This window comes from Tiliqua scincoides, chromosome 3 (assembly GCF_035046505.1).
Source record: "Tiliqua scincoides isolate rTilSci1 chromosome 3, rTilSci1.hap2, whole genome shotgun sequence".
Taxonomy (NCBI): Eukaryota; Metazoa; Chordata; class Lepidosauria; order Squamata; family Scincidae; genus Tiliqua; species Tiliqua scincoides.
In genome coordinates, this window is record NC_089823.1 from 202,785,403 (window position 1) to 202,801,385 (window position 15,983).

The 15,983-nt window shown below is 39.7% G+C and overlaps 1 protein-coding gene across 1 annotated transcript in view; it reads left to right on the top strand.

Moving 5' to 3' along the window:
* CLSTN2 (calsyntenin 2) overlaps positions 1-15,983 on the top strand; it is a 429,960-nt gene that overhangs the window by 155,763 nt on the left and 258,214 nt on the right. Inside the window, exon 2 of the mRNA XM_066620198.1 lies at positions 7,390-7,512. Within this exon, the coding sequence (XP_066476295.1) occupies positions 7,390-7,512 (123 nt within the window). The remainder of the gene's footprint in view (positions 1-7,389; positions 7,513-15,983) is intronic.

The following is a 15,983-nucleotide window of genomic DNA, read 5'->3' on the forward strand; positions in this document are numbered from 1 at the left end:
TTTTTTTTTGCTTTGCTCCAGATCGACATCTATAATAACATTCAGTATTTATCCTGCTGAAGTTAGCACAGAGAATGAGATGTGTATGATGAATTTGTCATAATCCTCACTTGGCAGTTAGAATTGCAGAGTAATATGACATTTCCCCCCGGAAAATCCTACAATGAGAACCACTGGATTAAAGAATTGAGTTTGTAACTTCTGTGCATAACCACATGAACAAGCTGTATGGAGTCATTAGTTCTACAAGGAGCTTTCTAACCGTTGCCTTTCATAGGATTGCCAGTGTTTCCAGTAGTGGCATGAATGGTTTAGCAGTATTGTCAACTGGCAACTCTAAAAAGATGACGAAATCTGTTTTCAGGTTACTTGGCCCTACTGCAGGGAGTTGCATGCCTGATTCATGTTCTTGATTTTGACTGCCTCTCTCCCTGTCCTTACCTACGTGGCTGGGTGTTATGATTGTTAATATAATTTAGGTTTCTTCCTGGTGGGTATAAAATTCATGCTTCAAACTGAGTACAGGTGGTCTCTCCCCATGGATATGGAAAACTATGGATAATGAAATCACAGTTTCGACCCCTTAAAGCCACCGCAGGCGACCAGAGCGCCTCCGAAGGGCTTTCTGAAGCCTGCAGAGGCCATGCCCATGTACGCCTACGGGTTTAAGAATTACAGTTTCAGCCAAAAAATGCAATTTCCCATTTCCAGAGGGAAACCAGTGTTTTTCGCCCTTATAAGGCATTCTGAGGCCTGAGGAAGCCCTCCAGGGACTTCCCACAACAGCCCACAAGCAAAGCAACTCACCACAATATTAAAATACCATTAAAATCAAACTATAAAATGCAAAATAAATTGTTGACCTATAATCATGTTCAGGGTCAATGAAAAAGTTATGACAAACTTCAATACTAGCGTATAAGGACATGATATTGTTGTAGGCTCTTCACTTTCATGAAAAAAAGATAAGGCAGCAATAACTGGGTGTGGTTTCCTTTCAGTGAGAATGTACTGAAAAGCTTAATATGTTTTGGTAAAATTTGTAGCTTACAATATAGGCAGAACATTTGTGGAGGCAAAGATGTGATTCTACAAAACAGCAAATCCCTTACCCTGAAGCCATTCCTCAGAGAGAGACAGAGAGAAAGAGCTGGCATTCCTAAGGCAATTGCATCACTGTGTTTCTATCTACGGCCTGCTGGAATTTTTTCTGCTCACATGCCCGATCTTCCTGCACCTTACCTGTGAAATATGACCTTCAAAAGTTACTTTTGTGACTGGAATAATATTTTTGAACTGCTAAAAACATTCTTGGTGCCAGCTAATACCAAAGTGTTAAAATCAGTCAGAAATAGATCTCTGGCTTCCTCTAATTGTTAAGAGTGCTTCACTCCATCACTGAGCTTGTGCCACTTAAAAAATTTAACCAAATGTTACTGCTTCAGTTTGTGATTACTAGAGTTACTCAGAACTAAAATTTGACTAAAGCAAGGGAGTGAAAAAAACTTGCCCAACTATATTCTGCTTTACTGAACTGTACAGCAGAGGCGTAGCTAGGTCATTTGACACCCGAGGTCCATAAATTTTTGTCAGCCCATATGAATGAATGAATGATTACCCCACCCCGATGTCTCATTGACCTGTTTTGAGGTAACGCAATGGTTCTCAAACTTTTAACACTGGGACCCACTTTTTAGAATGACAATCTGCCCACAACTCACTGGAAGTGATGTCATGGTTGGAAGTGACATCATCAAGCAAAATAAAATAATTATAAATAATTAAAGAAAAACAGATAAATAAGGGGAAGCCAGCCCTGTTTCACCAAGTGAATTTTCTCTGTAACCTGCCTGCAATAACACCCCCCCCACACACACACACACAAATAAAGCAGTGAGATTTTCAGCCCTCCCCGGTGCCCACCTTACCAGCTCAAGCCTCTGGTTTATTCTTGGGGGGGGGGGTGCTGCCTTCTGGAGCATTTGTTTAGCTTCACTTTCATTAGATGGGGACCATGCAGCTAGCCTTGCAGTCCCCTTTGCCTGACTTGACCAGGAGCCAAGGCACATTTGCTTACTCATGAATAAACACAACCGTGTGGCTTAATTTCGCTTTCCATAGGGCTCAATACATTCGTCTGCTTGGAGGGAGGGACTTCCTTCTTGGGTGTTCTTTGGGGGCTGCTTTCATTGGATAGGAACCATTCTGGTGTCATTGGATTCCTCTCAGCTTGCCCTTTCTGAAGAACTAGGGCAAGTTCACCTACTCTTGAGTAAACATGAGATGTGGCTCAGTTTCATTTTCCATAGGGTTCAATGCATTTTTGTTTCCGGTTTTTTTGGCCATAATGTTTGATGGAAAGGAGATATTTCAATCCGGTGTTTTGTGTTGCATTCCACAGGAAATTCTGCATCCAACAGTATATACCATGATGTGGTTACACCTAAGCTTCGCGATGTTAGTGATGTTGGGGCATTTGTGGTGTTACACCCCCCAAGGGTGGTACCCGGGGTGGACCACCCCCCGCCCCCTGCTAGCTACGTCACTGCTGTACGGAATTCTAATTTCTACAGGAATTGATTGCAATGTTTCATATTACCCAGAAATTGAGAAGAGCTGAATTCTGTGGAGATCATATGGAACATTAAAAAAAACAAAACCATTTTCAGAATACAATGCTGGGAGGAAAGGTCACATAATGTTGAATAAAGACTAAACCATTTAAGGTGTGTGACAGTTTAATTTTGAAATTTTAAGATGTACTGTGGAAAACAAAGAGCCTTCAAAAATCTTTCTTGAAAAATGAAAAGACCCAGAAAAGTATATTAAACATCACATTAAGAAGTCAGAACATGTTACAGTGAAGAACCACATGGTCGTCTTGAGACATAAATACATTTCTGAATTACTGGGAATGGGCCTATTACTCTTGCTTTTGCCTGAAGTGACACCTGATGGGAGCTGCGGTGCAGATCTTTTACAAAAGAAAGTTAATGTTTCCTGATAACTAAAGACTGCAGTAGGAATCTCTTTAAAGAGCATAAATAGTTTTGTGTTGGAAACTTCAACTTCTGAAGTCTTGGAACAAATTATCAAATAAATATGTTCTTGGATTCACATTATCATATTTTCACAATACAGTGGTTTCTCCGTAATAGATTACAGTTGTAAAGTGGGGAGACAACGACTGTATTTTAAAATCCCAGATACGAGAAAAGCAGGCATCTGGTCCTGACAGCAAAATTAGGTTGTGTGTGTATGGTTAACTTATTCTACTAGTATCTCCTAGATAAGGGTGTCAAACTCATTTTGTGCCAAGGGCCAAATAGCATTCATTATGCCTGCTGAGGGCCAGAAGTGATGTCATTAGGCAGGAAGTGATGTCATTAAACAGGTCATAACCAAAAATAAGCACTTTTTCCTCACTTAGGAACTCATTAGCTGCAAATGGCAGAAGAAAAATATACAAATCTCGATCATATTTCAAGATACAGGACAGCCCAATTTTCATGTGAGCTGCACTTTCAGCAGTAACACCTCAGCACTGCTCAGCAGCTGAGCCTGAGGGCCAGATAAAAAGCTTCCGTGGGCCACATCTGGCCCCCAGGCCTTATGTGTGACACCCCTGTCCTAGATTGTGCCTTCACATAGTGGTAGATAAGGCAAATCCTGTTAGGTTCTCTGAATCAGACAAGCTATTGGCAGCTACTCTGGGAAAAAAACGCTATGAACTTGCCCAAAGATTATGTTACCGCTCTTTTGCATAGTCAGGTCCTAATTTCATAGTTTATGTAAATGTTGAAGCCTAAGGGTTGTCATATTTAATTTGAAATTGTCTTTTCCTGTTAGAGTCGTGGGTTTTTCCAGATTTTCTAGTGTTCTCAAGTATCATACTTTTCAAGCAGACGTTTGCTTTTAATGAAAGATTAAAGAATTATCATAAAAAAATTTATTTGAAATACCTGAACTAGTTTCATTCTATTTTGCTATAGGCATTTTTATGCTGAAAAACAATACTCTTACAGGGTCTCTTAATTACTTTGTCTGTCTTTCTGTGTCCTTTAACAGGAGAAACTTAAAGATGCTTCAACTGCTTTTATAATCTACTTGTTCAGTCACCTATTCCCATGTGTGTATTGTTCAAAATGCATTTGACAGAAAAATGCTGAAGATATTTTTTTAAATCTGAAATAAAGCACATATTTTAATTACTTGTTAGAATATGTACATGTGAATGAATGTAATAGTATAATGCTTTCTTAGATGAAAATCTGCAGGTGGTATCATGAAAGTGTGCTCTGTAATCAGTTCAGAGATGATCGAGCTATACTGGCTCTGTTTTTCAGTGAGTTTTCTCTTACATTTTTGTGTTGAAAGAGTTTTAATTAATCTTGTCAGTAAATGAATTGGTTTTTTTTAAAGATTGCTACCGTTTTGACATTGATGAGATTTAGAAATTGCTGAACTCTTAACATTACATAAATGTTCTTGGATAAGTAACCAAAAATTATAAATGAATCATTAGATTTGTGTCATAAGACACCCTTGCACCTGTGAAAGTCAACTTAGGATGCAACCCTTAATTATTTCACCATTATTTTTTTTGTCAAATGGCATGTTCAAATTAAAATGTGGGGGCTATTTCTTAATGTCAGTTTCTCTCTAAGGCCCTGTGAATAATTACAATGCTTTATATATCTGTTGTCTTCAAAAATTCATCAGTGATTGGGGATTGTAAAATATTAAAATTATTTAATTTTGACAATTTATCAACAGTTAGTGTTGATAAATGTTAAAACATATAGAGAGAGTAAATATCCCAGAGAGAATGCAGCTACAAGAATATGAAATATATTAATTTGGGCTCATTTTAACTCATTTCTGCCCAGTTCACAAGTGTACACATCTGATCCCTGTTGCGTATATGCAGTGTTGGCAGAAATGGCTTAAAGCAGGTACATTCTAAACTTCCAAAGAGTCATGGAAGTGGTTTCAATGCATACTAATTGCATTCTGAGGCGTTTGTTTTCAGGGAAAGCAACCTATGTTGAAATCATTTTGATTGTACCTTGAATTTGAATCTTGTACCATTTCAAAATGTTCCTCTAGACCGCAAGATATTATATTTCTTATTTTCATAATCTGATATTGTTTTCAAGTTATGAAAACAATCTTGAAATATTGTTTGAGATATTGAGCTCCTCTTTGTCAAGTTTTGTTTTTAACTTTCTAGTTGTACAAGCACGTTGTCACTCTGGTTCAAAAACAATTAGGATAATCTGGAATCTGATTATCATGAACCTTTCTAGACTGGTTTGCAACTTGTATTTGGGACAAAACACCTTTGGTTGCCTTGGTACATTATCTGTGCAACGAGCCTGATGGGGCAGTGTTGTCCCTGTTGTAAGGTTGGCCCATCCATTAAACGAGGCGATGTGAGTTGCATTAGCAGCATACTGTGGGTGAGTGAGAAGGCGATGGATTTGGGGTGCCCTTCACCCCAACTCTGCCCCACCAATGCCTCCCTCCAGCATGCTGCAAATGGAACCCATACTGATCCACTTTGATCTCCCACATCTTTACTTTGCTCCTCGTGCAACTTCTTCAAACATGGAAGTGTAGGCCTTCTGGCACTGTGTGAACAAAGGAGCTCCCTCATTTGTGCAGTCTCTTTAAATCAAACCTGCAGTCCTGCACTTTTGCGTTTGATAAAATTGTATGAGGAGCATGGTAAGTGGCTGTTCTTTATTTTTATTGTTTTGTAACTGCAGAAGCAGCAGACCTGGAGTGGCACTGGGTTCTGTTGGATCTCCAGTAAGTCTCATGCCATCAACCATTGCTCGCTAAGTTTTCATTTTTGCTTCTTCTCCATTTCTTTCTATGTATGTATGCTTTCTATCGTCAAGTGTGGGATTAATCTGGGTTTCTGGTTATTACTGCAGCCAGTTGAACCTTAACTGCTATAGCAGAGCTGAAAAGCTGTACATTTCTACAAAGTTAGCTCCCTAGGATTCAGCTCCCGACTATCTGTGCCTTCTATGCTAACCTTAGATAAGTGCTATTAATTTCTCCATAGGTTGAGGACCCAGTTTTTTATTCAGACTATGTATGTATTCCAGTTTTGTGTTGACTGCTGTTTTTCTTATTTCTGTATTGATGATATTGTGAATTGATTTTGTGAGTTGCATTTTTGTTGAACGTTTTTCTTTATCTTCTTAAGAGGCGGTGCTGAAATTAGATTAAGGAGATCCTGTATTGCCGCTTAATTTGGAATTAAGGGGAAAAATAATGAAAGAAACATATCCTTTTGAACTTTATATTACTGTTATGGATCTTATGTAATGTCCACAGAAAGATGTTTTCTTTATGATTTAATAATATGGCAAACAGTGGTGCATTTTGTCCCTATCTGGAGTTCCAGTTTGATCTTTGAACAACACTGAAGGATGGGCGTACTATGAGTCTGTTCTATGGTGATGATGTAATACCAGATTCTTGCAGTTAAATCTTGCTGAGAAGAGGTCATTACTAAGAGCTTTTCTTATGAGAATAAGAAGTACAGCAAGTCCCAACTTAAAAGTCATTTTGTTCAAAGTTGTTTCATTATAAAGTTGATGAGAGGAAATCAGCTGGAACCTGGCTGTGTAAAGTTTGCATGTTCTCCCCATGTCAGTGTGGGTTTTCTCCATCCTGGGAACTTCACATTTATTTCAGTGTTCAATATTACTGTTTTGGGTCTATATTTAGAATGTTGGTGAAGTTTTTGTTACCAGAAATATGCTGTAGGAATATAATGCTTGTTTCCATATATCAGCCTATGGCAGTGGTTCCCAAACTGTGTGTCAGGACTTGATTGTTGGTGGGTCGCCGAAAGGTGATGGAAAGATCACATAACTAATTTCCTCAAGCCCTGAGGCTATTCAGAAATCAGATACTGTTCCTGCTGAGATACTGTAGCTGCTGATTACTCTGCAAAGAGCTAAGCTCCTGCAGTTTACAAGATAGCTACTAACTGTCCTGCAAGGAGTTGAGCTCCTGCAGTTTGCAAGCTTGTGTAAATTTAGGGACATAAATGTTTGAGGATCTTTTTCTGGTTATTATTACTTATAAATACGCATAAGCAATTACTTTTTGGGGGGCCTTTTAAGAAGTCTGGTAAACGTAGGTAAACTGGTAAACCTGATAGAATGTTTTTTTTTTTAAAAGTTGGTCCTGGTACTAAAAGGTTTGGGAACCACTGGGCTATAGTAAAATTGATTTCATTTTAAGTCATTTTGCTTCAAGTTGCAGTTTCCAAGAACCTATCAACCCTTGCTGTACTAAGTTTCTTTAAAAAAAAAAAAAGTGCCAGCCTTTTAAGCTAATAATATCTGTTTACTTGTTTTCTAGTGAACAAACACAAGCCATGGATTGAAACATCGTATCATGGAGTTATCACTGAAAACAATGACACAGTCATTTTGGACCCCCCACTTGTAGCTTTGGATAAGGATGCCCCTGTTCCTTATGCAGGTAGGAAACCGCATAAACTGAATGATGCCATTTATGTTGTGCATATCCAATGAATTGTATATGACTTGTATACAAAAACATCACAAAAACGCTATGATTCAATGTTCTTTGCAGAGCTATTTAACCTAGGCCTATAGACCTGGAAATGGAATATGTTCCTGACTTGATGTGTATTCAGTAAGAAGGTAAAATAGGCTGTAAGCAATGTAACTCAAGCAGACTTTAAACTTGTTTTGATGCTGCTTGATGGAGCCTGAATTGGGAGTTTGCTTAATGTAAATTGTCAATTATGATTGCTAAGATTGGTTCATTTGTTGGTTAGCAGTTGGAGAATGATATAAAGAATAGTTTACAGTCACTTGAATAATCCTTATTCGTGTTCAGGATTTCTTTTTGTAAATGTCATTCTAAGACTGAGTATTTAATGGATGATTTTGATGTAAATTTAATGTGTTTCTATGATAAATATCTGTTGTCAGAAGCTTTTAAACTTTTCAGTGTGTCATTCATAGTTTTTCAACCACATTATGTACTCCTTGACCAGAAAATTTCTGCTTTTACATTTCACATACCTTATATTTCATACATTTCATATACTAGTTGCACTAATGAAAAAATTGAGTAAAAGTATTTCAGATGAACAACTCAAGAAATGTTGTAAATCAAAAGGTATAACCACAGCATGTGTGTACAAGCATTTGCAGTTCTGCAGGAGTTTTTATTTGGTTCATAAAGGCCATTTCTTGACTTGAGCATATGTGTGCCTGCTACCTGCATGATTCTTCTCGATGTTCTAATAGCACCACTTACAACAATAGTTTTCTTAACAATTACCTAATTTTCTCCCCCATATTGTTCTGTAGTAAACTAGAAACTGTTGCAGTGTAGACTGCATAGCTCATCATGCCACAAGCAGATCCATTCCTGCAAGATACGCAGATGAGTGATTTTGAAATGAAAAATTGTATTCAAGGCAAACAAAAGATTGCCGGATGATCCCCCAGTAAACGCATAAGGCAAAGATATGGGCGAATGGACCACGTTTATTAAAGTTACAGAAAGGGAAACACAAGACAGGCAGCAGAAAAGGAATGATAGTCTGTAGTGCAGAGGCTGATTTAATGAAGGAATGTCAGCTGCCAGGGCCAAAAATTCTCACCCAGCCATGCCCAGGTCATACAAGATTACCACAGCAAGCTTCAACCCCATGAGGGGCAGAGATAACCCAACCACAGAAGCCTGTCCCAAACCAGGAAGCATTTGAGGCAGCCCACATGATCCAGGCCAGGGGCTACCCCCTCAGCCCCTTGCGCTAGCTAACTGAGGAGTGGGGTGTGGGTTCCTGTTCTGTCTTCACTGAGTTCAGGTGCACACAGAGGGCAACTTCCAGCCTTCATACCTGCACTACAAAGTGCAAGACAAAGAGATGAGGTAAAGAAAGAAGACCCAGTCCATGCAGTCTGGGATAGGTGAAAAAATTGCCTGCCAATGGCCAATCAGGCATTCCTGCCTGGCTCTTGATGGTTGTCAGCTAGCCCCAAACTGTGAGAGTGGAAGGATAGGTGACGATCAAAAATGAAGGCAGAATAGCTGCTGTGCAAGGCTGCACCTGGCAATATCAGCCCAAGTCACGCCTCTGCTGTCACAGTCACATTAAAGTGTGAAATCTCGTGCAATGGGGAAACCTGGGAAAGGCAACTCCTGCATGATTAGAGGTGGGGATCTGGGTTTCTGTGTATGGTTGACATTCCACTCATACAATACTTCAGTAGCAGTATGAATACAAATGCCTTATAATCCTCAATATTTATTCTGTTTTTTCCCGTATATTTTCGTTTCCTTTTCCTTTTATTGTAACTATGGGAATCTATAATGATTATATCCTGGCTTAGCTTTTTTGTTGAGTCACAGATTATTTTTGAATTTAATTGATGAGGCCACTTAACTTCAATCACTTGTACTGAAGATCTGTTTTGAATTTTATCATCCCATTTATTGATTCTCTGCTGAATGTCATCTTACAATATTATCGGGAAAGAAATTATAAATATGTCTCTGATGTAAACAATTGAAGCATATCTATTTTTCTATTGATTTTTGTTACAGCTGCTTTTCAAGATGTTCCTGTTTCAGAAGCATAATCTGTATGTTTAATAAATGGCTCCCAAGTCCGACTATAGTTTTGGAGAAACAAAAATAGGTGTTTTGTTTGCTTGTGGTTATAATGATTTTTCAGCTGTGGTATTCTGGATTCATGACATGACCAATTGAAAGTAATTAGTCTTTCTGTTTCTTGGATTAGAGCAGCGGTTCTCAAACTCTCTAGGAGAGTTTCAACCACAGTAAGTCCTTGCAGGGATGGGGGGGAGGCAGGGATGTGGTCCCCAGGATCACATCTCTAAAAGGCTGCAGGAACTGGCATTTGCTTACCAGTCCCTGCAGCAGCCTCCCAGGGGTGTGGGGAGCCCTGTGTGACCTTCTGCAGGGCTCCCTGAAACTTAAAAAGTGAAAGTGCAGCAATTGCGCTCCACCTCTGCAAAACCGGAAGCCTCAGCAGGGCTCCCCATGCGGTGCAGACCCCTCTAGAACATGATCGCGAACGCTTCCAGTTTTGCTATCGAGAAACAGGAAGTGGTTGTGATCATGTTCTGGAGGGATCTGCGTTGTATGGGGAGCTCTGCTGAGGCTGGTGCCAAGCTCCCCCGACCCCTGGGGGACCGGAACCAACAGCCATTTTGTGGCCCTTGGGGACCCCTAATCCAGCCCACAGGGAGCCCCCAGTCTTCAATGAGTCTCTGGCCCTCCGGAGATACTGGAGCCCATGCTGGTCTGACGTGACTACTCTCAGTGCGAGGGCCGACAGTTTGACCTCTTGTGCGAGCTGTGGGCTCCCTCTACTGCTTGCTGTTTCACGCCTGTGAAGGAAAGCAAAGGAAAGACCAGCCTTGCTTTGCACAAGGTCTTTTATAGACCTTGATGAGTCTATAAAATGAGACCTTGAATGAGACTTCTTTCATTCATACAAGTGCCATCTCAAATTTATTCATTTATGTAAATTTATGTAAATTTCAAATGTAAATTAATTACTTTTCCCTGGCCCCCAACACAGTGTCAGAGAGATGATGTGACCCTGCTGTCAAAAAGTTTGGACACCCCTAGGCTAAATGAAAGCCTTATCTAGTAAAACAGTGGTTTTCACATATTTAGCACTGGGACCCACATCTTTGAATGAGAATCTTGTCAGGACCCACTGGAAGTGATGTCCTGACCAGAAGTGACATAATCAAACAGGAAAATTTTTAACAATCCTGGGCTGCAATCCTACCCACACTTACCCAGGAGTAAGTTCCATTTACTATCATTGTTAAAATAATATACATAGTAGCTTGTTAAAAGTACAGGTCTGTAACACTTCCCCAAATGCAGTCATAGACCAGGGTAGCATCAAGTCTAATATATTAAAAATAAAATATTGAAATAAATGGGGACCCACCCGAAATCTGCTCGCGACCCACCCAGTGGGTCCCGACTCACAGTTTGAGAAACACTGTACTAAAAGATAAACGATGATGGAGCTATAGTAATGTGTGTGCCTTGTGAACCTTGTGTCCTTTTTCAAAGACACAGACTGTGGAGTATTTCATGTTACAATATAATTAGATTGCTATTTTTTTATGTTGGGGAAAAAATCATCAGAGTAAATACAGGGAGAAAATTTGTATTGAGGATAATTTCCTGAATTTCCACAAACTGTGCTTCATTCTTTCCTCCTTGCATCTGCTGCAAGAAAAAAAAAACTGCCTCAAAAAATTAACCTCTGTTCATAATTTGTTCCTGTATTTGTAGAGTTGTCAATTTTTTATTTTTTTTGAAACTAGGGGCTCATATTCGATTGAGAGGTTAAGATAGATGATTTCCTATAGGTATCTGGTAGTGCATTGTTTTTCTTTAGATGCCACACTGCAATTATTGAGAGTTGACTTAAGTGAACACTTTAAAAAAAAATAATTCTCTGGCTCCTTCAGATAAGTTGTGAGCAAAGGCTTGCTTGCTGCTGCATAAGCCACAGTCTAACAAATGGATTTTGGTCTCTGGAGGACTTTGTAGTAAATGCTGCTAGCTCAAACAGCTCCATTGGAGAGTAAAAATGCATATTATTACAAATGTATATAAACGTTTAAAAGATCAATGCAAGGAGCTTATTTATACTGAGACAGATCAACAGTCTATTTAACCTAACAACATCCACATACCTTGAAGTTCTCTCCAAGGCTTCAAGGGAATTTCCTTTCTAGCTATCCAGGATTCTTTTAATTATGCATTTTCAGGAAACCACCTGACTGTTCGTACATTTTGTTTAAAATGTTTGTGGACTGCTTTTCTTTCATTAAAGCCAAAGTGGTTTAAAATAGATGTTTAAAAATAAATAAAATGGATATCTAAGTAAATAAGTGAAATGGATTATCACAAATGAAATAGTGTGAAATAAAAGCACTAAATGCCAGCAGCATTGCCACTCCACAGAATGAAACTGGAAATTGACAAAATGCACTCTTAAACCAAAGCATTTCAGCCAGTATTTAAAAAGCATTCTAGAGATAACATTCTGTAGACATGAAGTTACATAAGTAATGTGCCTACCCAGAAAAGGCAGTGCTTTGAATAATTATAGATTAGGCTTTCTACAGTGAGTGAACATGAAGTAGATGGTGAACATCTACTGTACTATTACAGCATTTTTCAACCAGCAGTACACGTACACCAGTGGTACTTGAGGTGTTGACCAGTGATATGTGCAGCTCGCAGAGGACACCCGGCAGTGAGACTGTACCATGAAGCTACAAGGAGGGTTGGCTCGGCAGGCAGACCCCAGTACATGGTGTTTGCAGGCTTGAAAAAGTCCACCCACTCACTCTGAGTCTCTTAACGCTCTTTGTAGCATAATATCTGGCCTCCCAACCCAAAAGTAACTGGCGATGATATCATTGCCAGTAACTTCCAGAGGTACTTAAGGTAACACAGGCCTACAAAATTGAGGGTCAGAAAAGTTTTCCCCAAACCTTTTGGTGGTTTCATATGAATTTGGGGTGCTGATTCCAAAAATGGCATCCGTTTTGCCCTATCAAAGGAGTTTAGGAGTTTTAGGAGTTTAGGAGACATGTTTAGGAGACAATTTAGGAGACATGGCATAGCCTCTTTAGTGAATAGTTCAAGCAGCTTCCTCATGAGGAAGCCATGGTGTAGGCTTCTTCATGAGGAAGCTGCTTGAACCAGTCATAAATTAACGATATCATAAATTTGGCTGCTGTACAACAGGTCCAGCAGTAACATACATGAGATAATGAATCAGAGATGTATGTTTGTCTCCTGGTGGTTAAAGGAGACAAATAAGGACTTATGAATAAGAATGTCGCTCTTAGTTGAGAATGTGTTCTAATTACTCATTTTCTGATGCTGAATTTTCAGTTTGGTTTGGCTTATCTCCCAGTTCAGTTCTCCTTCTTTCCTAGGGTGTGTGTTAAAACATATATAAGAGAAAATATTGGGAAAGACTTTTCATGCTTGGTGACGGTGTGCATAAGTGTTATTTGAGTACTATAGTGTAAGTGCTATTCCCTACAAAAAGATTATTTCCATGAAAGAAAAGTGCTGTGTTTTGAACAATCATTACTCTCATAGATTTTTCTGTCTTGAATTTTAAATATTTTTGAGACAGAGTGATTCTCATGATGTTCCTGGTTTGATGGCTGTAAAAATAAAATCAATATAGGTGTCCCTGTCAAACCAATTTTGGCTTTAAGACAAATTTGATGGAAAATGTTGTGTTAAAATGTATTTCAAAGTCACTGGAAATGTTTAAGGTCACATGAGTCAATCGAGATAAATGTATTTTGTCTTGGATTGTTACTAAGAAGTAAAGTCATTTAAGGAGAAAAAAATAACAGCATTCTCGGAATACCATTGATCTGTGTTGTGTTGATACACTTTAACAAGGGCATATGTTTTAGCTTTTAGTAAGTGAAGATTTCACTCATTACTACTCTTTATTATTTGTTTGAGGGATTCTCTAACACTTTAGTTTTTTGTATCTTTCTTAAGCCAAGGACCTGAATATGCCACTCAGCTAGTTAGTTAATGTTAGTGCCTCCTTTCCTCTGAAGGCAGTTTCTAAAGATCAATTGCCTGTACCATCAATGGCTTTGAAAACAAAATAAGTTAATCCAATGAAGTATGGAAATGGCACAAATTAGTCATAGGCCCCTGAGTGACTAAGTCTACTTATGTCTCTTTTGCATGCAGTTGATGCAGTTATACTCAATCTTATTGTTCAATCTTATTTTGAGGATCCTTATGCTTCACTTAGCTGCAGGGATGGATCCAGTGTTTGTGTTTGGGAGGGGGCATGAGCACTTCCTTAATTCCAGAGCCCAGGTCCACCAGGTGGGTGGACCTGGGCTCCTGCCTGGACTTTGAGTCCAGATCTACCTGCCAGGTAGACCTATGTTACCATTCCAATTGCTTTCTAGAACTGCCTTTTCCAGGCAGGTAGACTCAGGCTTCAAGTTGAATTGTCCTCCATCGCCGAGGTTTGCTGGGTGGGTGGACCTGGGCTCCTTCCTGGACTTGGAGCCCAGATCTACTGACCTCCGGGGCCAAGGTTTGCTTGGCCCAATTCAACTTGGGCTCCCACCTGGACTTGGAGCCCAGATCTATCTACCAAGTAGACCTGGGCTCCCATTCCACCTCTTCCAGGCAGGTAGACCAGGGCTGTCTGCTATGCTTCGGCTGCTTCTCATTCCAGCAGGTGCCTTCCCTCACTGGCAACAGTTTGGGTCATGCATCCATGCCCCCTCCCCAGGTCCACCCCTGCTTAGCTCAAATGCATGCTGGTAAATAAACCTAATTTGTCTCATACATGGTCAAATTCTATGGATTTTGCTAACATTTTTCATGGACTGGCATTGGGCCTTGACAGCATAAATTGCTGGCACAGTGCAAATAGCATGAGTAGAGTGAATTACAATAATCCTTCCAACAAACCTTTTGAAAGAAAGTACCATAGGCCCTTGATATCTGTGGATTTGGAACCCATGAATTTTATCATCTGCGGGTTCCAAAATGATGGATTTTGGGACCTTGAAAGAGCTGTGCACTGGAATGGTCCGGAGGGTTATCTGAGGCCACGCACAGCCTCCCTGAGCCTCCAAATGCCTGTTTGGGGCCGCAAAAAAAAGTGGCTTCTGGTTTTCCTGAGAAACTGTCACCTTTTTGCCTGAAATGGGTATTCTGAGGCTCAAGGAGGCCGCTTGCAGCTTCCCCAGCCCTCAGATCTTCCTTTGGATCTGACAGGAGCATAGCTCCCATTGGGTTCAGAGTGTTTGGAAGCCCAAAAGCCACTGATTCAATTATTCATGGATTTTGGTGTTCGTGGGGGTTCAGGGAACTGAACCCCCATAGATACTGAGGGCCGCCCTCTACAATGAGGTGATTACATTTGTGCAAATACCACAAGATATCATGTTTGAGCCCCACTCCTGACTCCCATTACATGAAGGACATGTTTTGTCTTCTGCGGTGATGGTGCTTGTAGCCTTTAATACCTGTAGTCTAGCTTTACTATATTGTGCTTGCATAGTGTCTAGAACAGAAACATTGCAAATTAAGACCTGTTTTAAACATGAATAATAATTTGACAGTATCATCAAGGAATGACTTGCATGTGTGAATGAGCTACCTCAGATAATCACATATGAATCTTTCCTACTTCTCAATTTTAATAGATACATAATACTAGGATTAGTTTATCGGACTGGTCACTTCTTTGTTAGGGTAATAAGGAGGCTGACTGATTTTTTTTTTTAATGTGAGCTACTGATTGAGAGACTACCCTTGGGTATCCTGAGTTGGGGGTGAGAGAGGGAAGGCTCTTGAATATTCTCAGTGGAGATACTAAAGAGATTGTAAGGTGTGTTACATGGTCAGTATTTTATTTCTGTTTATTTCTGATTGATGCAAGGCATGCAGGTGACACACATTTAGGCATGTGTACTTGGTACTGAGTGCTAGTCTGAAGAGCAAAGGCCCAGACCAATACCGTGACCATTAAAAGGACTGTTGGCAAGAGGCCACAGCTCCACAGGACAGGAAGGCTGCACTTTTAATTAAAAAGCTGTGAAATAACCCCACATTCCTTAACAGATCCAAGGAATTCAGTGCTCCAGATTGCTAATGTTAAATGCTTTAGCTTAATGTGAATGCAGTTTTCACGCTTCCAAAATGGAAATGAAGCTTTCCAGTTCTAAATTCTATTGGAGCAGCAGACCTAATAGTTTATGACCTTAGCTAATTCCATGGATTAAAACTCAAACCCTTGGATTCATGAGTTGGAAAGAACACATTTTCTGGATCATAAAGGAAAAGTTTCACACCTCTAACAGGTCTTCACCAACCTCATGATGAAGTTTAATTTA